The following is a 25,665-nucleotide window of genomic DNA, read 5'->3' on the forward strand; positions in this document are numbered from 1 at the left end:
CTAAAAACACTTACTGATGATATAATTATTTATATTTATAATTACTTCAAGTTCTAGGTAACAAACTAAATATAAAGAGGTCGAAGAATTTCACATACATAATTTCAATAATAGAGATGAAGTATTGGCTCACACCAACTGACAATCTAAAGAGGCCAAACAAAAATCAAATATGATTTCAATATGATTTTTATGTTATCATTCATTATAACATGTATTTTATTTATAAATTAAAACCTAAAGATTTAAATTTTCATAATCCAAACTATTTTTTCATATGTATCCAAATGATTTAAATAGTAAAACAAAGAGTAAGAGAAATTCATTATCGAGTTTCTGAAATTTGGGCAAAGAGAAGAGCTAGAAAGAATTAGTTGAAAGAAGGAAAATACTACTCTCCCATCCTAAATACAACCTTCAAAATTTATCATCTAAAATAAATTTTAAATATTTGTGTGACTATAAATTATTTAATTAAAGTAAAAATATTAATTCAAAACTAAATTATTTTTAATAATAAAAAGATAACATTTTTGAGAATAGACTAAAAAGAAAGTGTGTCACATAAATTTCAAACAAAAAAGTACGTAATATATTTTATGCTTAAAATAGAAAAGGGAGAAAAAAAATCACTAAAAATTACAACAAAAAATGTTTAGCCAAAATCAAGTTTATTACTTGTACAACTTGATACCTGTTGATATCAGATGGGCTAATAATAGTGCTTTGTGGGTTCGAATCTTTGCTGCAGCATAAGATTTTACAATGAAGCCGAACACATGACCTCTCACCACTGGCACCATGCACGTACTTGATACTGGGGGTGGCAAATGTAATATATATTATATATATACACACATATACATACGAAGTTTTAACCGAGTTCACTGGGTGCCATGGCATCCCCTCCCTTACCCATAGATCCGCCCCTGGCTACAAGTCACTTTTGTTAGTGACTAATTAATCTCTAATATGAAACTTTTCAATATAAATTTAAATTTAATCGATTTTTAATATAAATATCAAACACCAGTTAAAAAAAATTAAAAAAAAATTGCATATTGTATCTGTAATGAGAGTAATTTTGAACACCACTTCGTGACATAAATTGCATAAATTTTCATATAAATTTTATAAAAAAGGTAAAATTTCGTACTTTAATGATTAAGCAATAGGATATATGATGAATATATTCTAAAGAAACTAAATAGAAAACAAAAGGAAACCCAACTAAAGATATTAAAAATTTGTGAGACCATGTAACTTGTAAGACGTGTTCAATTCTAGTGGGGACTCTACAAGATGTATTTGATTCCAGTTAGAATTTTTGGAGGCTATTTTAATCCTGAACCCTAGTTTATGCCTATTTAAGGATATTATACTCCTTTCAAGAGGCATATTGAATACGCAAATTTATGAAATGTTCATAAAGAGATCAGATTCAAATCATCATAGTTCGAGAAATACGTCACTAACGGTCCTCACGGAGAAATCTAAATCATAATACGCCACTAAAGACACTCAAATCATGGAGAAATATTAAGAGAGAGAAGAATCAAGAAAGAAAAGAAATTGTAACCGCACTATTTATCAACAAACTATTTTTATTTTTTCATATTTTTTTATAATTATAATTTATTTTCTATCATTTTAAAATTTGTTGCAAACACCACCTTTTAACCTTTTACTATCAGCTTTTCGAGCCAAAACCGATTGTACTTAAAAAATCACTTTAAATTATACTGAAAAAAAAGAGAGATATATTATCGATGTAAAAACAGAGGTAGATGAAGAAGAAAAAACATGATTGTTTTTTTTTTCTTTACAAACAAAAGAATAAAAAGCAAACCAACTCACATTATGACTTAGAGCCTGTTTGGATTGACTTAAAAGTTGATTAAACCTACTTTTAAATTATTTTTAGTTTTTGGGAGTGTTCGACAAATTTAAAAATAACTTAAAAATAAGTTTAAAATGACTTTAAAATTAATTTTTTTACTTAAAAGTTACTAAAGTTTAATTTTTTAAAAACTACTTTTTTAAGTAATGCCAAACAAACTCTTATTCCACGCATAAGTTGTGTTTTTCTATTATAAGTGGGATATTATTTAGAGCAACTTTCACATATAGCAAACAAAAAAATCATATTTGTATGTTATAGCCATAATTGCGCTCCATAACAAACATATATATGTATAATTCGCTATACATATAAAATTGAAAGCTATGTCTATTTTGCTATACAATATATACAAAAAGAAACAATTGTATAATTCGTTGGCTCCTCTTCAGATTTGTATAATTTCGCTGGCAGACCATTTGTATAAATTATTGTTAGCCTCTCGTTTGTATAAATCATTGACAAAAATATTTGTATATCAAAAATCGCTCTCTTTCGCTTTATACAAACATAAATTATACATTATACAAACATAAATTATACATTATATTTGTATAATCTGTGTTTGTATAAAACGAGAAAGAAAGAAAGGAAAAAGAAAATTGGGCAGGAGAATATTTGTATTGTATAATTATAAGTGTATAAGACGAATATATATGTATTTGCATGTGTATATACAATTTTCTTTCGCTTTATACAAACATAAATTATACATTATACAAACATAAATTTTACATTAGAGAGGCGAGCACAGAGGGAGCGAGCGAGAAAGGGAGAGTGGCGAGCGAGAATCTGGAGGGAGAGAGGCGACTGGCAAACGTTTGCTACGGGGTGCAATTAAATCAAACGCTACTCCATTTATTTTAGATTATAAGTTTGTCATTCTGTACAATTATCCCTATTATTTATTACCTTGATTATGAATAGAAGCATTTTTACTCAACCTATTTTATTAAAAAAAAAATTGGGTAGAGGAAGGAGAAATGGAGAAAGGATTACAATCTGGGTAATCAAACTTTCACCCATGAAGTGGAATAGTTTATTGTTTCCTATGTTTTATTTGGGTAAGATTTTTCCTAAGTTGAGGCTGGCAGTTTCCCGGGCCGGGCCCGTATCCGAAATTTGCATTAGAACACCAATATATCTAAAACTCGAATTCGAGACTCTTCCCAACAGTAAGTAGTAAAGTAGATAGGTCAGCTATTGCCTATTCAGTAAAAGTGAAGGGAGAGAGTAAAATATAGAGAGAGGAATAGGAGAAGAAATATCCCAGTCGAGTCCCAACTCTTTATCTGCTCTGTGCTTTCTTCTTCCCCAATTTTGAAGCTTCCATTGAATAATAATAAAATGGAAGTGATAATAGTATCATCTAACGCAAAAACACCTTTTCACCCGCATACAAATCAACCAGCCATTCTCAATAACTCTGTATTTTTGGGCCGTCGAGAGCTCTGCTTCGATAGCATTTCCTCTGTCTGCCCTGCTGATCCCATTACTTCTACTCCATCTACCTCTGCTTTCACTCCCAGGTACGCATATTATCTATCCTTTTAGACTTAAAGGACTCCCTACATTTTACTATACAATGAGTTTAATAAGCAAAAAAGACAAGATTTTTGACTAATTAGATGAATATGTATAACATTTAAATGAAAAAAAAATGGGTCATGAGTGGTGAAGTCAAAATTTTTGTTGAAGGATACTTTCAAAGTTTGGTATCTATCAGTTTAAACTTAAGAGGTTGCTCATTAAAATTAAGTACTCACTCAATACTTGTATTAGCACATGATTTCATGACCCTTTTTTTTTGTTGTTGTCATGGTAATGTCACAGGATTGGTGGAGATAATGGCAATTCTTTGATTGAGCAACTACGGAAAAGCCTCCCTTTTGCCACACGGAGGATGTTGTTAACAAGCTTTTTCATGTATTCACTTTATCATCCTTCAAGGTACTTGTCAGGTTCGCACGTTCTTACTGTTTTTTCTTTTCCTTTTTTTTACTTATTGCCATTGAAACGCCAGCACTTGAATTGTGTGTTGGACCTCACAATTGTTGGATCAATCTGGGTTTTGTACTCACATATATTTGGCATTTCAGCTCCTTACTTGTATTCTGAATTTCCTTTCTTGAGAAAGATATTGGTTGTTTGTGAGCTTCCAAAACATAGCCTGTCTCACTACCAGGAAAAGGAGGAGTGTTTACGGTAGGTTAGTATAACATAGTGATAAACCTTATGAAAGTACTAAAATAAAGCTTTAATTGAGTGGAATGGATATAGAGAATTTGTATATCGACTCCATCCAACTAGAGGTATAGTTTATTGTTTATAGTAACAGGGAACCCAACTGTGGTTATGCAACTGAGCTAGCTCTTTCCCCCTAGTCCCCAATGAGCAAGACCCTGTTCTTGTGTGGTTGGCTGCTGAAAAAATACAAAGCTTCATGATGAATTTGCTTCCTCCTTATCAGTTGTTGAGTTTTCGTCCTTTATTTGGGTTAACACCATGTAAACTACTATACTATATGATATACAGCACTTGCTTTGGGGGATCCGTCTGTCACAGTTGAACAAGTTACACCTACTACTTTTCCTTCTGCAGCACTTTTCCCTTCCGAGGTTCAGTATCATCACCTGCTCAGCTTATTCTTTATTGTTTTTGTTATGTTCTGATATATAGATCACCGTATATCTGGTACATGTCTAATTGGCAGGAAAGAGTTGTTGAGCTCTTTGAGAAGAACACTTACTGTGTTGTCAACATATTTGATGTAACCTTGAGACCGACGCTTAATGTTACTGGTATGGTTGAGGTAAATTTTATAGACGCGTGCAAGCATTTACTTTTCCATTTTCAGTGTTATGCTTATCAAGCTTTTTGGTAATTTAGCTTTGGTACTGTCTTGAAAATAAAGTTTCTCATGTCCGATTTTTTGTCTTCATCCATATGGTGCCTCAACCAACACACTTTTTGTCCTTTGATAAATAATCTATGTTTGAAAGCAGCTACATTCAGTATGTTTAAACAATGGCAGATTCCTGAAGGAAATGGTTCGGGGGTTATTTGGGACAAAGAAGGCCACATTGTTACTAATTATCATGGTAAGATCACTTCAAATATGGTACCTGAGTGCATTAGTTATTTGTGTAATATACTTCCTGCATCCCCATAAGGATGGGGTTCAGAGTCTGAGAATCAAATTGTCTAAGTTTTGGTGTGAAGTCGGAAATCAATTTTTCTTACATTTAGGAGTCTAATAAAGGCTTCATCTAAAAAATAGAATTGAATTCTATGACCCCAAAAACCAATTTCAGTGTGTTGGATGGGCTGTGCAATTCTTGGTTAAACATTTTTCTTTATATGTCCAGTGATTGGTAACTCCCTTTCTAGAAACCCAAGCCGTGGGCAAGTAGTTGCACGCGTTAATATTCTCGCTGCAGATGGGTGAGTTGTATTCATTTTCAGCATATACTTAATGGCTCTCCATCTTATGCCTTCACTCTCTTTAATTTATTTTGTTTCTTTCTGAAGGGTGCAAAAGAATTTTGAGGGTATATTAATTGGTGCAGACCGAGCCAAGGATCTTGCTGTGTTGAAGGTAAGCATTATTTCCAATTTCCAGAATCCTATTTTGTCAAAATCTGGAGAATTCTTAAGTTCATGGGCTACATTTGCTTAAGTTATGTCATCTTGTTCTTATCTCGTATAGCTATAGTTTGATTGTCATTTTTTCCTATTACATTTTTCTTTTCCCTGTTGTCTCTATCTTTCTTTACCTGATAATCCTAGTAAATGTCCAGCTTCAAGTTTTAGGTTATGCTCTCACTAAATCGTATTTTTCTGCAAGCAATTTGCTAGCACATATTTGAATGCATGAAAATGGTTGCAAATGAACCAATGTTTGATCTGAGTTGTTCATTCTATTTCTTCATTGGTATCACTAAGCAGTGAAAGGTGTAGCTTGAGTTTTACTAGACTTGTGATTGTCAACAACAACAACAACAACATACCGAGTGTGATCCCATAGGCCACAAGTGGGATTGGGGGAGGGTAGAGTGTATGCAGAGTGAAAGAAGCTCTAACTAAAATACGAATAAAAGAAAAGTATTGACAACACAAATAGTAAGATAACCAAAGCAAAAAAAAGAACCGTAGTGATAAAAAATGAAGAATTAGATAATAATAATAATAATACTATTGAAAAGGAGAATAGGAGAAGATAAGGTGCTCCAAGCTATAGCTATGCTCTCCCACAGGAAAGAGAGAAAACACTACTACTTACTAACTTTCTACTCTGATCCTCGATCTCCATCCTCTCGTATCTAGATCATGTCCTCGGTGAGCTGAAGATGTGTCATGTCCTATCTAGTCATCTCTTCTCAATTCTTCTTCAGTCTACCTCTACCTCTCCTTAAGCCTATCACTGCCAACCTCTCGCACCTCCTCACTGGGCATTTGTGCTCCTTTTCTTCACATGTTCGAACCATCTCAACCTCGCGTCTTGCATCTTGTCCCCTACATACGCCACTACCACCTTGTCCCGTATATCTTCGTTCCTAATCGTATGTTTCCTAGTATGCCCACACATCCATCTAAGCATCCTTATTTGTGCCTTTTTCATCCTTTGAAGATGTGAGTTCTTGACTAGCCAACCCCTTACCCCATACAACATAGAAGGTCTGATAATCACTTTGTAGAACTTACCTTTAAGTCTTGGTGGAACATTCTTATCACATAGGACACCAGATGCGAACCTCAATTTCATCTATGCCTCTCCATTACGATGTGTGACGTCATTGTTTATCTCCCCACATCCTTATACTTGAAGCTTCCTCTCTTGGGGATGAATTGTGTGTTGATCTCCACTTCCACATCTGCCTCTTGTGATTGTCATTTACTTAAAATGGTTGATAATCGTTTTAAAGTTACCAAAACAACTTCAGTTGATTCTTACCGAACAAAAAGATCAACCTATTTGTCCACATATTCCACAGAAAATTTGTTGTCTTTCAAAAAGGTGAGATGGAAGGCATCTAGATATATGTAGAGCAATCTTACAGTGGGATAGTAGTGGGGTGAAATGAGCTGCAAGAAATGATAAGAGCAAAAGAGTGTCAGAGAGAGAGGTGGTTAGATATGGTGAGAATAACACTATAATGTGTAGTGCTTTAATTGGAAAATTGGGTGGAACAGCTGAATGGGGTGAGGTTGCGATTATCATACTTCCTATGGAGGAAAATAAACCCAGAGCATTATATTTATTACGTGATTACACATCCAGGAAAGAGCTGTATGCCCTATTTTTTGTTCTTCTTTTACACTCATATGGAATCAATATATTTAGAAGTTGTATTTGCTTGAGGAACTAGCATACAGCATAGAAGTTGTTGATGTGCATTTTGGCATTTTTTTTTTTTTTTTGTTCTTTTTAACTCAAACTTACATTTTTGACACCTTATGACTTCACATCTTGAAATGCAAGGTGGAAGCTTCTGAAGACCTGTTGAGGCCAATAAGGGTTGGTGAATCTTCTTCTTTGAGAGTTGGCCAGCAATGTTTAGCCATTGGAAATCCTTTTGGGTTTGATCATACACTCACTGTTGGGGTTATCAGTGGACTGAATCGAGATATATATAGTCAAACTGGAGTGACCATTGGTGGAGGAATTCAAACAGATGCAGCCATCAACCCTGGCAACAGGTTTATTTTTCTGAACTTGTACTTCCCTTGGTAACAAATGCATTCCCTCTGATGCTGATAATCATTAAAGGTCTCTTTTGCCCTTTTCTTTTTCAACTGCTGTTCTGTGAATAAATATGTGTACCTTTCCAGCGGAGGTCCTTTGTTAGATTCAAAAGGAAACTTGATTGGGATCAACACTGCAATATTTACTCAGACAGGTGAATAGTTTTTCCATCGTGGTGTGTGTTAGACGGAAGATTGAGAGGAGATGACAAGAAACACTTAATTGAATGTTCAAAGTTTATCCTCTCCTGCTATTACTTACTCTTTTTCAGTACAACAGGGACATCAGCAGGTGTTGGATTTGCAATCCCTTCTTCAACTGTGTTGAGAGTTGTGCCCCAGTTGATCCAATCTGGAAAAGTATGAATGTTGCTCTATAGTTCTTGTCAGCTTTTTTTCTGGTTTTCCAGAATTCTCCTCATCTGCATTTTGTTGCAGAACATCTCATCTTGTATTGGCGACTATTGCTTCATATTCTCACTTGAAATATAGTGGTCATTTATTTACGTACATGTATGTCTTATGCATGTCAGGTTCTTCGTGCTGGTTTGAATATTGAAATTGCTCCAGACCTGATTGCCAACCAACTTAATGTTCGAAATGGAGCACTGGTTTTGCTGGTACATTTCTGTCACTATGACCCTGGGAGTGGGGAGACAGGATCTTTCAGAGTAAAACTCACGATATGTCTTTTGTCTGAATCTATTCCTGCTCTATTTAGGTACCTGGAAATAGTCCTGCAGCGAAAGCGGGACTTCTTCCTACTACCAGGGGTTTTGCAGGAAATATAGTGCTTGGCGATATTATTGAAGCAGTGGATGACAAACCTGTAAGTAATTTCTGACTTTCTGTTTTATGTTACATCGCAAGTTTTTTGTTAGTGCAAATTTGATGATATGAACATCGTCTAGGCTTCCGACCTGCAGGTCTAGAGTTTGAATCATCCTAACAATGATTGATTTTTGTTCCTCCTTGTTCTAAGCAATTCTGTATTTCTGAGATGCACACATTTCATGCTGTTGCAGGTTAGGAGTAAAGCAGAGTTGTATAAAGCCCTGGATAACTATAACATAGGTGATGAAGTTCGGTTAAAAATCCGTAGGGGCAACGATAACTTGGAGTTGAGCATAGCATTAGAGGAAAAAGATTCATGACAATTGAAGAGTTTTTGACAGCAATCTGTATCGAAAAAAATGGAAATGTGCGAGCAATGAGCATGTTACATGGATATGCTGCCAGCAGAATGTATCACTTGTAAAGTATTTTATGTCACCATTGAAGGAGGACAAAATGAGTAATCCTTGAAATTCTTTTGCATCAATTTATAATAAGGTTCTTATTTTTTTTTCTTACATATATATCTACACGACGTGTGCATAGTATTTATACAAATTCCTTGGAAGGCTGAGAAGTACTTCGCGACTCTTATAGAAGTATTGAAATTGATAAATATGGTGTAGTATGCTTGGTAAAATGGTGCTGATAAACATCTTTTCTATTAAAATAAACCGGATATATAATATATAGCTCAAATACATTAAAAACTAGCTCGGATACAATAAAAACTAGCTCAAATACATTATAAAATAATTTAGAATTAGGAGAGAAATAAGAGATTTTAGAGGTTTTTAGAAATAGAAGGGAATATTAGAAATAAGGAAAACATAAGATGTGTATTTCAGTAATTTTTCCAACAAAAAAGAATGCTATTAACGAGTAAAATCTCAGGGCCCGTTTGGCCATGCAATATGGTATCATGATATGGAATCATAATATGGAATTATGAGATGAAATTGAAGTTTTGTTTGGACATGCGATATGGAATTTTTGTGTTGTACATTTTCTCATAAACATAAGAATCCCATAAGTTGTAAAACTATTAAAATAACCCCAATTGTTTATTCAATCTTACCAAATATACAAAAAATTATAATCGCATAATAAATTATTACAAAGCTATTTGTTCTCCACTTAAGTAACTGATTCATCTAACTTTAACTCAATAATAAAAAAAATTGAACATTGTAGTGTATTAGTCTTTAATATAATTCTCCCACATAGTACGAACAATTTCCTCATGTTGAACTTGCATTTCTCAATCATGTGACCGAGAGGACGAACCAACATTGTTACTTTGAGCCATTAGTTGGTCAATATCATCCGCAACTATATTTTCATGCTTATAGACCATAAATATTTCATCAGTCCTTTGGTATTCTCGCAAATTTATTACTCAACAATCAGTTGGTGTGAGTTAAAGTGACTATATGTTGGTGAGAATAATGAATTTTATGTCTGTGAGAATAATAAATTTTAAAAGTAATGATGTGATTATAAATTTTATTTACATATGAAATAAATTGTTAGTAGATATAAATGTGGGGTTGTTTTAACAAAATATAAACTTGTGGATCAATTTTTATATTAAAAATATCTCAAATCATGATATGGAATTCCCATATCATGATTTTTGGAGAATATGGAATCACATCTCATGATATGGAATCATGAGATGAAATCAGCGTAAAATCGCATGTCCAAACGCTGATTTCATCTCACAGTTTCATATCGTGATATGGTATCGCATGACCAAACGTCTACTTAAGTTGAGTTGAGGTGACAAACTTATAATCGATATCGACTTATAAGCAATTTTTGCATTTATCAAATGTGTAAATAAATAAAAATTACGTATATATTAATTTAAGGGAAAAATGCATGATATACCTCTCAATTTTATCATTTAGAGTTGATATACCCCTACTATTATACAAATGACTTGCATATACCATTTTCCTCTAACGGAAGTGAAAAAATTAATTTTAATTATTTTAAAAAATATATATAATCTCATATGGGTATATTCAATCCTCCTCATACACATTTTTTTTTTTAAATGACTAATTTAAATTTATTATTTTGATGGTCAAATTTATTTATGTTTCACTAATTTTCTTGTAAAATTTACTATAGATGACCCAATTTTTTTTTTCAAATACAACTATTGAACTAAAGTAACACTATTGTCGAAAAAATAGTTTTAAATTATAATATAGCCACAAAAAAAATTAGTTTTAAATTTTTTTCTTTACCCTAAGGAATGAAAGAAACAAATAAAACAAGAATAAGAAACTCAAATAATGATAATCAAAGAAGTCAAAAAACAATTTATGTATGAAAAAGATTAGAATATACCTTGAACTTTGCCAGAAGGATCATATATACTCCTACATGATTTTTTTTAAAATTAAAAGTCAAAAATATATATTTAAAACTAATATTTTCACTTCTGTTGAATGAAGGGTATATGTGTGCTCATTTTGTAACGGCATGGGTATATGTGAGCCGTTTGTATAACGGTAAGGGTATATATGAGTCACTTTCACAACGAGGGACATATCAACTCCAAATGACAAAATTGAGGGGTATATCAGACCTTTTTCCCTTGGTTTAATTAGTTTATAGTAACATTAATAGATCTAGAAACAATACTATAAGAACGTGTTGATAATAAATTACAAAGTCAAGATGGCCGAGTTGGTCTAAGGCGTCAGTTTCAGGTACTGGTCCGAAAGGGCATGGGTTCAAATCCCATTCTTGACAATATTTTTACTACTTTTTTTTCCCAAACACAAGTAGTCTCTTGGTTTTGTCTTATTAGGAAAAATGGCACTCTAACAACCTCAAGTAAAGAACATCACATTTTCTACAAAATATGACCTTGATGACATATGCTCATAATAAACCCAAAAAAAAAAGCTATAAAAATAAGGACTACTATTAACAAGGGAAGAGCAAAATAGAAGGATCTACATGTATTTTCCTATGCAGAAAACTAATGCTGCTTAATTTATTGTGACACCACACTAGTTGATCTGTTGTTAGCCTGGACATATTAAGAACCCTAGTAACTAATTTCATGTCCACTTGAGAGAAAAAGTACAACACTTGATCTGAATCATTTTCTTTGTTCTTCTTGAACCTCTTCAAAATGCAACACTCACCTTTCAAACCATCTTTGAGTTTCTTCTCTTTCTGCATTCCATAACAATAATAAGACAATGACCTTAACCTCGATAGTCGACAAAATAAATGATTTTTTACACTATCAGATCACTTACGGATAACCATGAGACTAGTATTTACGAAAAATAAGTCGAGTTATCTATTACATCATGTTAAGATACATTAATAATGTAAAAATTCTTTACACGGTTAGTTTAAGTTACATTCTCGACAATACTCCCTACATCTCATTTTAATTGTCGTTTCACCTCAAGAAACTATGTCAAAATAATTGTCACTTTAAAAATTTACTATTGATAGTAATTGATTTCAAGTATACTCTTAACTTTAAGTACCTAAAATATTTAAGAGAGAAAAAATAGATAACTTTATAAACTATACTTTATAATTATTATTTTCTTAATGAGCATGAAAAAAAGCTAAAGTAACAGTTAAAATAGGACGAACGGAAGGAGAATCAATTGAAAACTAAGAATTTACCTTTCCAAGACTTTTTTGGACCTCCATTAAAAGCTCTAAATCTCCCAAGTCTTTAGTAAGCTCTTGATGTTGTGTTCCATTTTTACCCTTCACCATCATGCTTGAGCAATTTCTATCAGCTCTAACAAATTGCCAAAATATTCTTATTGATTCTTCCACTATCTCCACCAACATGTCACTTGTAATGCAATATTCACCTTTCTCTCTACCTCTACCCTTGTTTTTGTCTTTGTCCTCTGCCCAATTAATAGAGTTTACGTTTTATGTATCGATAATATAAAACCATGTTACTTATAAGACTGACAATTAATCGTGTTTTTACACTTCCAGTATACACAACTTAAAACTCTTTTGAGACACTCACCTCTTATGAGAGGAACTTGAAGAAGATTACGAAGATCATATCGACTCTTGATGTAATATTGAACTCTAGGCCCTTGAAAATGTTCATTTTCTATAAATCTTTGTATGAGTACTTGAAATTGTTGAAATTCTCCAGCAACTTCATTATACGTATGAGTACCACGAGGGTCAGAATCCCATAAACTTAAAGCTTTTCCATATTGCCAATGTAGAAATTCCCAAGAAAGACACATTTGTCCAACATATATCACTTCAAGATCACTCTGCAATTCTTTGATAAACTTTATCATAGGGTCAATATTGTCATTATGCCTTTTGTGTTTGAATAGCTTAATATTTTGTGAAATAAGAGATTTTAGTTTTGGACCTGAACGTCTTTGCCTTGACACACATTGAAATGGATCTTTTAGTGGATCTTTCTGTAGATAACCTGTAAAATTTATAAAATATCTCTTTTTAAAAATGGATTAATGCAAAAAGTAAAAATATTAGTGTAATGTTTATATAAGAATATTTTTTTCACATAGTGGATAATAAAAATAGGGAAGTATGACTACAACAAAATTAACTATTAGCAGCAATAAATATACACATTAAGGCATTACTTAGTTGTCATTAGATCCAATGTCACTATTGCTATTAATTAATTGCTACTAAAAATCATTTTTTGACGTAATATCTTTTCGCTCGCACGTGCCTGCATTTGTTTGCTGGTATACATCATTTATTCAATGCTTTAAATTTCATTTTGTACTGAGTTTGGACAGCAGAGCTAACCAGATTTTATGGATCATGGTTATAAACTTTTGAATGATTAAAGATTAGCTGTTCTATTCATTTAACGTAATTACTTTCAAAGAAATATGAAGATGGCCATGAATAACAACCAATTGTAATATGTTCACCAACTAATAAAGCAACGATAAGGAATGATATCTTTCCAACATTCAACGGTGTGATCTAGTGATAGATGAGTTAAAATCATGACAAATTGTAGTTTAGACTAAAGCGGTTTTATTTTCCTATCGCCCTAAGCTTTAGTTACTTGCCGGTCAATAATTTACCCAAACCAATGAACTAGCTTAAAGTCATGGGAGACTAAGGTTCAAATATCATAAGAGACAAAAACTTACAAGTGATTTTTTTAATACGTTTAAGCTTTGGTTATCAAATTTATCAAGTACCACCTATCATGATATAAGAAAACAACTACCTAATGAAATTAAAAAAAAAAATACGCTCAAGCTAGCCTGAACACCAAAAGGAGAAGGAATGATGTTTTTCATGGTAATTATGAAGAAAACTTGAAAATAATGTAATGCATGAAGAGTTGTTACTGACCTATTGCATACATTTTCTGGTACGTCAATATGTCGAATTTGCGCATTCTTTCTCTATAACTCTTGTAGAACTTGTGAAGTTCACTCATACAATCTTCGCGTTGCAACTTCTCATCAATCTTCCATGGCTCCAAATCTTCCCATTTTAGCGTATCTGATTCTTCCAAAATAGTGGGAAGTCCCGTGTCTCTAACTTTTCTAAGTTCCAACTTTAATTGTTCTATCAATTCTTGCTGTTCCCATAACGTTTCCAAATTATTTGCATCGCCATTTCTTGACTCGACATTTTCAGAGTCCTCGGAATCACCAAATAGCTTGTTAGAATTTTCATGAAAATCATCCTCGGATAAAAATTGCGGTGCTTGATCTTGTTCTAATTTCCTTATCTCTTCCATTATATCACTATCATTATCATCAGCATCAGATTCTTGATTTTCCTCTGATATTTCAAGATCGTTTACACTATCAAGTTCAAATTCGCCTCCAAAGTCTTCATCTGTCAAGAATCCATCACTATACGAATCGACTAATTTGTTCATCAGATAACAGATATGATCAAAACCAATTGATACAGTATCAGAATCAGTAGATATAGAATCCTTTTCAGATTGAAACAGAGAATCATCAGTAAAATCTAGTTCCTTCAGAAATTGCTCTTTTCGAGTATCTGATTCTCCTTTCATGGAATTCATTTCCTCTGTTTTCTCCGTTTCGTCTTTATCATACTCTAAATTACACAAATCCACTTTTTCTTCCTCATTTATTTCATGTTCATCACACTCTAAATTACTCAAATCCCCTTTTTTGTCTTCCTCATTTATCGCTTCGATATTACTATGAACTAATTTCGAATCCTCTGTTTCAACAACCTCTGCTTCTGTTAGGGATTTGATGTTAAATGTAGAGCTAACAAATTCAACTTTGTCTTCCTTGCTTTTACAAAATTCTTCATAGGTTGGGAATTTAAATGTAAAATTAAACTCTGTTTCCTTCGTCTCTGAATTTGGGAATTCAGAAACATCCTTAAAAACATCAGATTCATAACCCAACTGCTGCTCTGTTTCTGGAAAATCATATACTCTCTGATAGTCATCTTTAAAACCTGAATTCTTGTTTAATGGAGCCTTACACCACCTTAATCTGTGTGATTCAAAGATATGAAATTAAAAAAAAAAAGGGTATTGGAAAAAAAAATTGAATCTTGATTTACAAGTAGCGACTAATAATTAAAATACCTGTGGACAAATGTGGTGATGGAGTTGAACAGAGGAGACAAATAGAGGGAAACAAAGGCAAATACAGTTGCCAGCGGCAAAAACAAATTTTGATAGAGGAAATGAGAAAGAGAAGCCATATTCAGAGAAGTAAAGGAGAAGAAGTGTGATTAAGATTAGAGAGGAATTTTGATCAATACGAAAATTCAGGCGGAGAGGGAAGAAACAACAAACCCCATTCAAGATTTTCAAGCAAATGAAGACTAGTTGGACGTAGAAATTCAACCTAACTGTGAAAATTCATGGATTGGACAGATATAGGAGTAGAAAATGAGGGGAAATTGAGTATGTTATTCTTGAGAAATTTGTGATGTCCACATAATGGGGAATTGACAGTTGAGAAGTCCCTGTTTTTGCTGCATATTTTCTTTGAGAGAGAAGGGAAAATTGGGGTAAGTGAATGTTGACATCTTCTTCGTTTCTTTGTTTCCCAGGAATTAGGGGCTTACGTTGCATATTCTTTCTTAAGCCAAGTGTCTTTGACACTATGGTATAGGTTTCTTGAAATTTGGCAACTAATACTCACTCCTTTTACTTTTAATTTTAATTGTCATATTACATTTTTCAAATTATTTGTCAAAAGATAAAGAACTAAGAAAACTCTCTCTTTTTTTTTTTCAAAGTTGGTGTTGGGAACTCGGTCGGACTAAGTTTAAATTTGTGTCTAGTGAAAGAATTCCCTCAATTCCATGAAGGCATGAATATGAAACTTTTGACGCTTTGTAAATTTAACCTACACCAGGGGGGAAGTTATGTTGGTGTTACGGTGTCCAGCTAGACATTCCTCCGAGGAAAAAATTACAGCATATATAGGTCAAATCTTACTTTATTATTATATATATATAGTATTTTGAACATTCGTAGAACCAATGAAGACTTGTAGCTAGTGTAGTCACAAAGATATGCATGAAACTTACACGATGTCATATTCACAATTGAATGCAGAAGTATACCGAACATGCAAGATTGAATCAATCCTTATAGAATTATTTAAAAATAATAATATATTATTCAAAATTTGAAAACCCTAAATTCTATTCCATTTTCAAGAAACTAATAAATCACAATTAAAATATATAACCAAAAGTCAATCCACCTCATGAGCCATCCATTTTGAACTTATTTGTTTTTCCTCGTAAAAATATGTGTTGCTTATAACAAAAGTAAGCACAAGGCTCATCATTTCAATCTATTTAACATAAAATAATTAATTGGTGAATGTGAAACATATGAAGTCTAAAATATAAGCTTACGTGACAGATTCAATCCAAACTGGCTGGCCTGAGCTCTTTAATATAGTTGAATTTTTCAAACAAAAACATTATACTTTATACTATATATGAAGGTTCAATAAGTTTATAGACTTCTCCACATCTCACAAAGCCTTTTTGGTTAATATATTATAAGTATATTCTCTTAGACATGAATTCTTTTCAATCTGATAGGTCTAGATGGGCTTCATTTTTTAATATTCGTTTTATAGAGTATCACCAGAGAAAGTGAGAGAGGCCCAATGATTGACATAAAATTGTTCAAGGTCCACATATATATACTTGGTACATGTGAATAGATCCTGGAATTAGGGTTGTAACAAATTAGATCAAATTGAGCCAAATCGGAAAAAAAAAATCAGTTACTGATTTGTTAATAAAAAAAAACTATCATAATTACATTTAAATCCCAACCTACGAAGAGTTTTGTAAGGTCTACATATATTCTACCTTCTTCAAACTCCACTCTATGGAATCTTGTTGGGATTGAAATAATAAGGACGTCATGCGCAATCTAATAATTGCAAACCTTGAACGAAGACAAGAAGTATTTAAAAAAGGACTTTACGTATGAGTTTAGTCAAATTTCTCTCTAAACAACTCTTTAAACAACTACTCTACATGACTACATTTTTATGCTATTATATTCTTGTATGAGAATAAAAAATCTTCTATTTATAAACGTCCAAAATTTCTTCTCTAAGAAAAGGATAAACATATATATATATCAAAGAGCTTTTTTCCAACCAGAAAACTTTTTGATCAAATATATATTTTTGAAATAAAACACAATTGTGAAGAATCCAAATAAAATAGGAAATTCAGGACAAATCTTAATATATTGCTTTGTTATTATCACTACTAAAGAACATCAAATAATCAAATTAGCTATAAAATTTATCATTAATCCTCAATTAATTCGTAGCTAAATAACTCCTAACTAAATAAATTTTGTCATAATCCCTCTCTAATTCATAGCTAAATGGAATTAAAATGAGATTTTTGTTGTTTGCTACAAAATCTTATCCTTTGTTAAGTCAATTTAATCCATAGCTAGCTCTAAATAATAAAATTAGCATAAAATTTTTGTTGTTCAACTACAAAAATTTATCATCATTAATTTCTTGTTTTTCTAACCGTGATTGTTGTTGTACTTACGTACCCTTCTCAGTCACTATCTAATACTAAAACTTGGGGCACACAATATTTATTATTGAGGTCATTGTGTGGGCACATTATATTTCAAAACAAGTAGACAGACAAATGTGTATGTTTTCTAAAACATACAATGAGCGATCATACTTTAATTAAAAATATTACTATACATGAAGATGCTGAAAATGAAAGCAGAAAAAGAAAATAAGTTTGATGCAATCAATTACTTCATATATTGTTATTTGCTATAGTGAATGCAAAAGATGGACAAGGCAAATTAAATGTGGCTAGCTTACCAAGTTGTGACATCTCAATTTTTGTAATTTGATGCACCAACACAATCATGGACCACCACTAATAATGTTTAGCTAATTTCGCTGCTCAATTTATTTCAATTTCAAATGCTCGATTCGATCTAATGACTAATTAGGATAAATTTGTAGCGTACACATAATATTTTGTAAGTGGTGTCTGAGTTATTATCAAAACAATCAAGCTACTTTTTTTTTTAATTTTTTCTTAAATCTAAATATTTGTTGAATAACGGTAGTATGAATTAATTCAATTATTTTTAATCATATACACAGAAATAAGATTGAAGTGATGATATATATATATATATATATATAATGGTTCATATTCTACTTGTTATGGCGGAAGGACGCAAATTCAAAAATAAAAAAACACCAAATTTTAGTGAAAAAATCCTTTAAATCAAAGGTAACAAGGATGTAAAATGTTGTCAAGTAATGGGATTTACTCTATACATCATTAATTATTTTTTGAGGATTAATGCTAATTAAATATGGTCGTGGGTAACACTCCAAATAATTTTAAAAGGTTATATGCTCAGTATTTATCCTTTTATCATATTCATTAAATGGACTGTGGAGGGTCCTGCCTCCTGATTAATGTTTTGTACTCCCCTATACTGCCTTGTAATCAAATTTGCTACAACCATAATGTACAAAATGACTTGCATTTTTTTTAATACATAGATTTGATAATCGATCTATAATAAAAAAAAGATAATGCTATACAATATCATTACATCCTAGAAATTAAAGTAGAAAGCTTAACACTTTAACTTTGAATTATCTCCATAAACATGCTCATACAAATCAAAATATAATGAAGTGCAAGAAGCAGACCTAAATCGGCTGAAGTCGATTTGAGATCGGGAAACGAAGGAGAGGATTATAAAGTGAGAATCAAACACTTATTAACAAATAATGACCCTCCAGGTCATTTTCTTTTTATTGCGTTCTTTCAGTTTCAGAGCGACCTTTTGCTTTAGACATTCAATATTTAGCCAATAGGATGATTCAACTTGATATTTCGGATCCCAGGCGAGTTCTAGCCTATGTTGAGGTTCAGTCAGGGGCGGAGCCACCTTAGGCGAAGGGTAGTCCGGTACGGTGCACACTCTTTGCTGGAAAATTGTTTGGTGTACAAAAGTTAAATGTTACTATCTATTATGAGTGTGTATTTAATTTTACACACCCTTCAATAAATTTTTGGCTCCGTCACTGAGTTCAGTCGTCTCTTTTGGAGCAGATTCGTGGTTGTGGGATTGGATCTATAATTTTACTTTGAGTTGTTTATATTCTATTAATTTTATTTTCCGTTGCTTTCGTTTGATCGTTTCAATTTTCTCTTGTTGGTTATTGTTTCTACCTGATATGTCTATTACTCGTCCTTACCGGTAGGGGTGGCAAATGGTTGGATTGGATCGAATTTGGATGGATTGAGCAAAAATGGTTTGGATTACAAATCACCCAAATAGAATATGGGTAAATATTGATTTGGTCAAATATGGTTTGGGTAAAATGGTTCTAACCCATTTAAAAAAATCTGTTTTTTAAAAAGAAAAAAAAAATTACCCTCCCCCCCCCCCCCCCCCCCCCCCNTTTTCCAAAAACAAAAAAAAAATTAACCCCTCCCCCGGGCACCGCTCACACCCCACACCTTCCACCAACCTACCCCTAATTTTATTTTGTTTTCCAAAAACAAAAAAAATTATGTTTTTTTTTTAAAAAAAAATTACCACCTCCCCGGGAACCCCCACCTTCCACCAACCGACTCCTATTTTTTTTTTATTTTCCAAAAACAAAAGAAATCTATTTTTTCAAAAAAAAATAAATTACCCCCTCCCCTGGGCACCCCCCCCCACCCCCAGGGCGCCCCCCTTCCACCAACCTACTCCTAAATTTTTTTTATTTTTCAAAAACAAAAAAAAAATCTATTTTTTCAATTAAGTTTGAAAATTAATATTTATTTTTTTATTTTTTTAGCACAATTAAGAATTTTGAGTGGAAGTGAAAACTAAGTGATCTATTATGAGTCAATATGGATACCCATATTTAACCCATTTTGACCATATTTGTAGAGACTCTTAAAATTGCTTGAAACTCATATTTAACCAATTAAAATATGAGTGATTCAAGTCATTAAATATGAATAAAATGGACTCATTTCATTAATATGAGCTCAAATTGCCACCTCTACTTACCAGTTATCGGATATGAATTGGCTTACCTACTAATAAATTGTAATAGATATCATCATGACTCAAAATTTCGAATCGAGACAGTTACTAATTAGATTCCCCCACTAGCTTTACTTGATGAAGCAGGGGGTGTAGTAAAAGAATCGGAAAAGGGTCAAAATTGCCCCGAACTATATGAAATAGACCATTTATACCCTTCGTTACATTTTGGGATAAAAAATGCCCCTGCTGTTATCCTAAGAGACCACAAATACCCTCAAGAGTTAACACCCCAAATTTTTGTTGACGTGGCAAGCCACGTGGGACTAATCCTTCCACCTAAGCGTTGCCAACTAGGATTCACTACAAAAGAACTAGACCTTTAGCGGCAACAACAGTCGCCACAAAAGCCCAGAAAATCGTCACTAAAAGTTTTTAACATTAAATTCTAATTTTGTGTTTTTTTTCTTCATTGTTTTTAAAAAACCAAATATGATATCGATTAAGTAGGAGTTTGAAGACACTATATGTTTTATTTTTATGTCATATGTAAATGTATAAAATGTACAATGATGCATTATATATATATAGAGTAGGAGATTTGAATCGAGAAGTAATTTTGATTACTTTTCGTAATAATATTGGATGTTTTTAATATGAATATTGCAAGTTATTTATTTTAGAAAATTAGGTCGCAATCGAAAATTAATTATCATATTTTTTTGTTGAAAAAATAGGTTTTACTAGCGAATGGTTGTTGGAGCCTTAGTCGCCACTAAAAATCACTCATAACCTTTAGTGGCAATATTTTGGGATTTTGTGGCGACTTTGTCGCCACTAAAAGTCAAATTCTTTTGTAGTGAATCTTAGTTGGCAATGCTTAGGTGGAGGGATTAGTCCCATGTGGCTTGCCACGTCACTAAAAAATTAGGGTGTTAACTCTTGGTCTCCTGTGATAACTACGAGGGTATTTTTGATCCCAAAATGTAATGAAGGGTATAAGTGGTGTAGTTCGCATAATTCAGGGGCAATTTTGACCCTTTTCTGTAAAAGAATAGAAAGTGTTGCTACTACTACTATTGCTAATTAAAAGCAGAAGTAAATGTTAACATTTAATACCACGCGGTTTTGATGACTTTTTCTCAGTCCCCATTGAATGCACTCTCACCCTTTTCACTAATCTTTATAAAATAAAATAAAATAAAAACCCTAGCCCTTTTAAGACACTTATTTCTGCTTTTTCCAAGAAAAGAAGAAAAAAGTTGAAATCCACAAACAAGGCAAAAAAAAGAAAAAAAGTTGTGTTTCAATGGGTAGAGTCCCTTGTTGTGATAAAGTAGGAGTGAAGAAAGGACCATGGACTCCTGAAGAAGATATAATATTAGTCTCTTATGTGCAACAACATGGTCCAGGCAATTGGAGGGCACTTCCCACTAAAACAGGTTTCTATTCTTCCTTCTATCTAACTCTATATACTTATATATATTATGTTTACATTTTTAAATGACACACTAGATATGTGAATTTGTCCTTATATGAAGGTAGTAGCGGAGCCAGAATCATTTTTTACCAAAGGGGATCTAGATAAAAAAAAAAGTAAACACCCGAAAAAAAATCAAGAGGATGCGATACATACAATATATACCTCTAAAATAATCGATTTTATAGGCAAACTCATTATGCCTCCTAGTTCTACTGATTAACAATCATAAAGAAAATAAGAACCAAAGAGAACTAGGTTATTTATGATTATTACATAGTTTGTAATACACTCTTAATTAGGTGAGATATCACTAATATATATAATTAAAAAATTGACTAAGAGTATTTAATTAATTAATGAGGATTTATTTTTATTTATGTGTGTGATTTTTGATTTGCAGGATTGCGTAGGTGTAGCAAGAGCTGCAGGCTAAGATGGACAAACTACCTTAGGCCAGGGATAAAGAGGGGTAACTTCACAGATCAAGAAGAAAAAATGATTATCCAGCTTCAAGCACTTTTAGGAAACAAGTATATATGCTCTTAATCACTTCTTTTAATTAATTTCAACACATTAAACATACTCCTAAATATTTAAAAATTAAAATGTATAGTATGTACGATAAGATCACACTCATTCTGAACGCATTAATATCCTGAAATCATCTATTGAAACAAAATTCCAACTATTATTCTCTTTACTTCTAGATCTTCAATTGACATATTGATCTTTAGTGTAAAACATTTCGCGTTACGACTTACCTCCTTTAATTTTATTTTAGTATTTATTTCACTTGGTACAAAGTTCGAAACTTTTGAATCTGTTGTCAGAAAATTAAATTGTTTGTTTAAGTAAAAAATATGAATAATTTAGGGAAATTTCTAATTTCTCCGCTCTGACTTGTTATGACCTTGGAACAGATGGGCTGCAATAGCTTCGTATCTACCAGAGAGAACAGACAACGACATAAAAAACTATTGGAATACTCATCTAAAGAAAAAGATGAAGAAGCTTGATCAATTAGATCAATGCCATGGATCAAATGATCTATTTTCTTTAGAAAATGGGCTTACTCATTTATCATCTTCAAATTCATCAACTTCAAGGGGACAATGGGAAAGGACACTTCAAGCTGATATTAACATGGCTAAAAAGGCTTTACATAATGCTTTGTCACATGAAAATCCAACAAGCCCACACAATTATATTAAACAAGAAAATCCACAAGTTTCTTCTACAACTACTACCTATGCATCAAGTACTGAAAATATAGCTAGATTGCTACAAGGATGGATGGGATCAAGTACTTCTTCCACAAATAATTCTGAAAATTCAAAAACTTCATCCAACAACATTGCAACAACTGATTCATCTTCATGTGATGGGACTCCAAATGCTGAAAGCAAAGGTGAGTTCTGAATTACGTGATCATCTTATTTAAAAGTTTAAACTGTCACATAATTAAAGTCATAGAGCACATGACTTTTTATTTTTTTTTCAATTTGTTTTGTTTTTATCACTACTAGAAATATAGACCTTTTCCATCGCGAATCACTGAAACATTTTATTGTTATAAAATATGATTTTTCCACCGAACTAGTTCATTGGGAAAACATATAGTACGTGGAAAGCAGATTCTCACTGAAATACTATTTTCAATTTTTTTCATGTGAAACGTTATTAATTTTTATTTTCTCACCGATTTAACAATAAGATCTATGGAATATCCATTGGATATTTTTCAGTGCAACATTTCAATGGATTTTAGTAACAATAAAACTTTTCTATAACTAAGATTCTCTCAAACACTAAATATTTTGAATAATTAGCATTGCTGATTTATAGTACTTTTCATATAATAATGTGTATGATTGATCTATACATAATATAGGTATAATTTATTATATCTTGACTAAAAAAAAAGTAAACAGTAAATTCAATCGACTATTTAAATAAAGATTTACTATTTGTTTGAACAGGTGGAATGGGGTTGATGGAAGCATTTGAGTCACTATTTGGTTTGGAGTCATTTGAATCATCAAGTTCAGATGAGTTGTCTCAAACAGCAACCCCTGAGGCTATTAAAATTGAAATAAAGAGGGAAGAAAATGAACATGATGTGGAAGTGCCACTATCTGTTATCTTAGAGAATTGGTTGCTTGATGAAAATACACTCAGTATTCAACCCAAAAATGACTTGACTACCTTGATCTCTTTTGATGAGACTCCTCACCTTTTCTAGAAGTTTTTTTTTTTTTGGTTGATTCTTTTGATGGAATAATTTTGGAAAAATTGAATGTTTGATTGATTGATTTCCCATTAATTGTTTTATTTGATGTGGTGATTTTAACAAGTCATGTATATTTAGTCCATTCATATATTTTGACTATATATAGCTCAACCAAGACTTAATCTAGAGTTGTTTTTATCATGACTAAGTTGTATTCTTTTTGAATTTCATTTCAATAGATTTTAATGATTGTACTAAGTTACTTATAGAATCTCACATCTCTATTGTTATGGAGAATTTTTTTTTACACAAGTTTTTTTCGTTTCGTATATGAGTTCTTTTTGAATTTTTCGTATTCTTTTTTGTTGATTAGCATCTCGAAGTCCTTTGATGGACATGAAGTTACATGTTATCTTTCTGTATTTCAAATATTCCTAATTAACTAACTTGTTACGAAGCGTTTCATGTATTATTATATGTCAACTTAATATGATAGGTCTAATAAATATTACATACGATAAAGTTTAGAAAGCTTACTCTCTTAATTATTTTTTATTGGTCTATTTTCACTTTTATATGTCTCTTTAAAACAAAAAAGATGAATCCAAACATCTTCAAAATTAGAGCCGTCAATGTGGGCTAGGTCCATTGGACCTGTCTGGCCTAATCCGTGATTTGATAGGGTTGGACTATGATTTTTGGAGCCTATTTAAGAAAAGGGTTTTTTAGCTCGGCCTAAATAAGTCTGCCGATTTGTGGGGCTTGAGAAATATAGATAGGGCTGGCTCGTGGGCCAAATAAAAATTAATTAAAAAATAAAAATAAAATAGAGTATTAAAAATAACAAGAGTCTAATCTCAAAATCTGTTTAAAGTTTGAAATATTACAATTTAAATATAAATTATGTTTATGAAATATGTACTACATAAAATAAAAATTTCCTAAAATTTCTAGGAATTACTAAATAGGCCGTAGCTAGGGGTGTTCACGGGTTGGTTTGGATCGGTTATTGATCAAAACCAAAACCAAACCAACTTAATCGGTTTTAAAATTATCAAAACCAAATCAAACCAAATATAATATAATATACATTTATCGGTTTGGTGGTTATCGGTTTCGGTTTCGGTTTGGTTTGGTTTGGTTATTCGGTTATTAACCATACACAAAAATAAAAGAAACAATTTATTCAAAATGTGAAAAAAGTGACAACAATCCATTCAAAATGAAAAATAGTTAGAATGACTTAAATTACTGAACTTTCGATCACTAAATTTACTATCAATAAAGCTTCAAAATTCACTATATTGATCTAGACAGAAGAGACAATAACATTTTCAGTCCCACAAAGAATTGTCATAGACACTCATATACGTGAAATCAATAAGATAAATGTTTCATCTTGGACATTTTTGCTTTCAATAAGTAAATTATAAAGAAATTTTAATGAAAATATGTATAAGATCTATAAAATTGTTTATAAAAATAATATATTAAAAATATATATTAATAAAATATATGCATATAATTCATCGATTCGGTTCGGTTATTTCTTTGATTTATTTCGAATAAAACCATAACCAAACCAAATACTATCGGCTTTCAAAAATCTAAAACCAAACCAAACCAAATCCAAATAAATTTGGTTTTATTTTATCGGTTTGGTTCGATTTTTCAATTTGGATCGGTTTTTATCCAAACCGTGAACACCCCTAGCCGTAGCCTATGGAATATTGTCATAGTGTTTGTGTTTTATTATGATCATTGGAAAACAATTAAGTTAATATTTTTATTTAGCTATTTATGTTTTTACTTGAAATCAAACTTAATAAATATTATAAAGATAATTTTATTTGTGGATTTGATTAACAAGTAGTAACACTAACATCATGTAATATTATCTTGTCAATATT

General features: G+C 31.9%; 3 protein-coding genes and 1 non-coding gene across 5 annotated transcripts; 3 read left to right on the forward strand and 1 right to left on the reverse strand.

Moving 5' to 3' along the window:
• The first annotated feature begins 3,182 nt into the window (after positions 1-3,182).
• Positions 3,183-8,990, forward strand: LOC125849108 (protease Do-like 8, chloroplastic). Its single transcript, XM_049529125.1, has 13 exons — positions 3,183-3,429; positions 3,734-3,861; positions 4,436-4,518; positions 4,614-4,712; positions 4,935-5,001; positions 5,269-5,344; positions 5,432-5,498; positions 7,383-7,600; positions 7,733-7,800; positions 7,926-8,005; positions 8,179-8,265; positions 8,367-8,474; positions 8,671-8,990. The coding sequence occupies exons 1-13, from the start codon at positions 3,248-3,250 to the stop codon at positions 8,797-8,799; spliced, it is 1,392 nt and encodes a 463-aa protein (XP_049385082.1). The 5' UTR covers positions 3,183-3,247; the 3' UTR covers positions 8,800-8,990.
• A 2,177-nt stretch (positions 8,991-11,167) lies between these two features.
• Positions 11,168-11,248, forward strand: TRNAL-CAG (transfer RNA leucine (anticodon CAG)). The gene has a single exon. It is a non-coding gene; the product is annotated as a tRNA-Leu (tRNA).
• Positions 11,249-11,409: 161 nt separating this feature from the next.
• Positions 11,410-15,536, reverse strand: LOC125849456 (uncharacterized). 2 transcript variants are annotated; one of them, XM_049529540.1, is made up of 6 exons: positions 15,090-15,536; positions 13,856-14,994; positions 12,882-12,944; positions 12,516-12,785; positions 12,152-12,387; positions 11,410-11,680 (listed from the first exon to the last, which is right to left on the reverse strand). In XM_049529540.1, exons 1-6 carry the CDS (start codon positions 15,206-15,208, stop codon positions 11,426-11,428), a joined length of 2,082 nt encoding a protein of 693 aa, XP_049385497.1. In that variant the 5' UTR covers positions 15,209-15,536; the 3' UTR covers positions 11,410-11,425. The 2 variants fall into 2 exon arrangements, with proteins under 2 accessions (XP_049385497.1, XP_049385495.1); XM_049529538.1 differs by having other exon boundaries at positions 12,516-12,944.
• A 5,747-nt stretch (positions 15,537-21,283) lies between these two features.
• Positions 21,284-23,899, forward strand: LOC125849276 (myb-related protein 306-like). Its single transcript, XM_049529331.1, has 4 exons — positions 21,284-21,484; positions 21,926-22,055; positions 22,446-22,933; positions 23,505-23,899. Exons 1-4 carry the CDS (start codon positions 21,352-21,354, stop codon positions 23,765-23,767), a joined length of 1,014 nt encoding a protein of 337 aa, XP_049385288.1. The 5' UTR covers positions 21,284-21,351; the 3' UTR covers positions 23,768-23,899.
• Positions 23,900-25,665: the final 1,766 nt, after the last annotated feature.

Source organism: Solanum stenotomum, chromosome 12, assembly GCF_019186545.1.
Source record: "Solanum stenotomum isolate F172 chromosome 12, ASM1918654v1, whole genome shotgun sequence".
Lineage (NCBI taxonomy): Eukaryota > Viridiplantae > Streptophyta > Magnoliopsida > Solanales > Solanaceae > Solanum > Solanum stenotomum.

Bases quoted from the DNA above. Each gene is read 5' to 3' on its own strand.
- LOC125849108 (XM_049529125.1), top strand. From the start codon at position 3,248: ATGGAAGTGATAATAGTATCATCTAACGCAAAAACACCTTTTCACCCG. The intron at 4,519-4,613 runs GTTCAGTATCAT...TCTAATTGGCAG, and splicing joins CAGCACTTTTCCCTTCCGAG to GAAAGAGTTGTTGAGCTCTT. The intron at 8,475-8,670 runs GTAAGTAATTTC...ATGCTGTTGCAG, and splicing joins AAGCAGTGGATGACAAACCT to GTTAGGAGTAAAGCAGAGTT.
- LOC125849456 (XM_049529538.1), bottom strand. From the start codon at position 15,208: ATGGCTTCTCTTTCTCATTTCCTCTATCAAAATTTGTTTTTGCCGCTG. The intron at 14,995-15,089 runs GTATTTTAATTA...TGAATCACACAG, and splicing joins ATCACCACATTTGTCCACAG to ATTAAGGTGGTGTAAGGCTC. The intron at 12,388-12,515 runs GTGAGTGTCTCA...TTAATTGGGCAG, and splicing joins TCAAGTTCCTCTCATAAGAG to AGGACAAAGACAAAAACAAG.
- LOC125849276 (XM_049529331.1), top strand. From the start codon at position 21,352: ATGGGTAGAGTCCCTTGTTGTGATAAAGTAGGAGTGAAGAAAGGACCA. The intron at 21,485-21,925 runs GTTTCTATTCTT...TTTGATTTGCAG, and splicing joins GGCACTTCCCACTAAAACAG to GATTGCGTAGGTGTAGCAAG. The intron at 22,056-22,445 runs GTATATATGCTC...ACCTTGGAACAG, and splicing joins CAAGCACTTTTAGGAAACAA to ATGGGCTGCAATAGCTTCGT.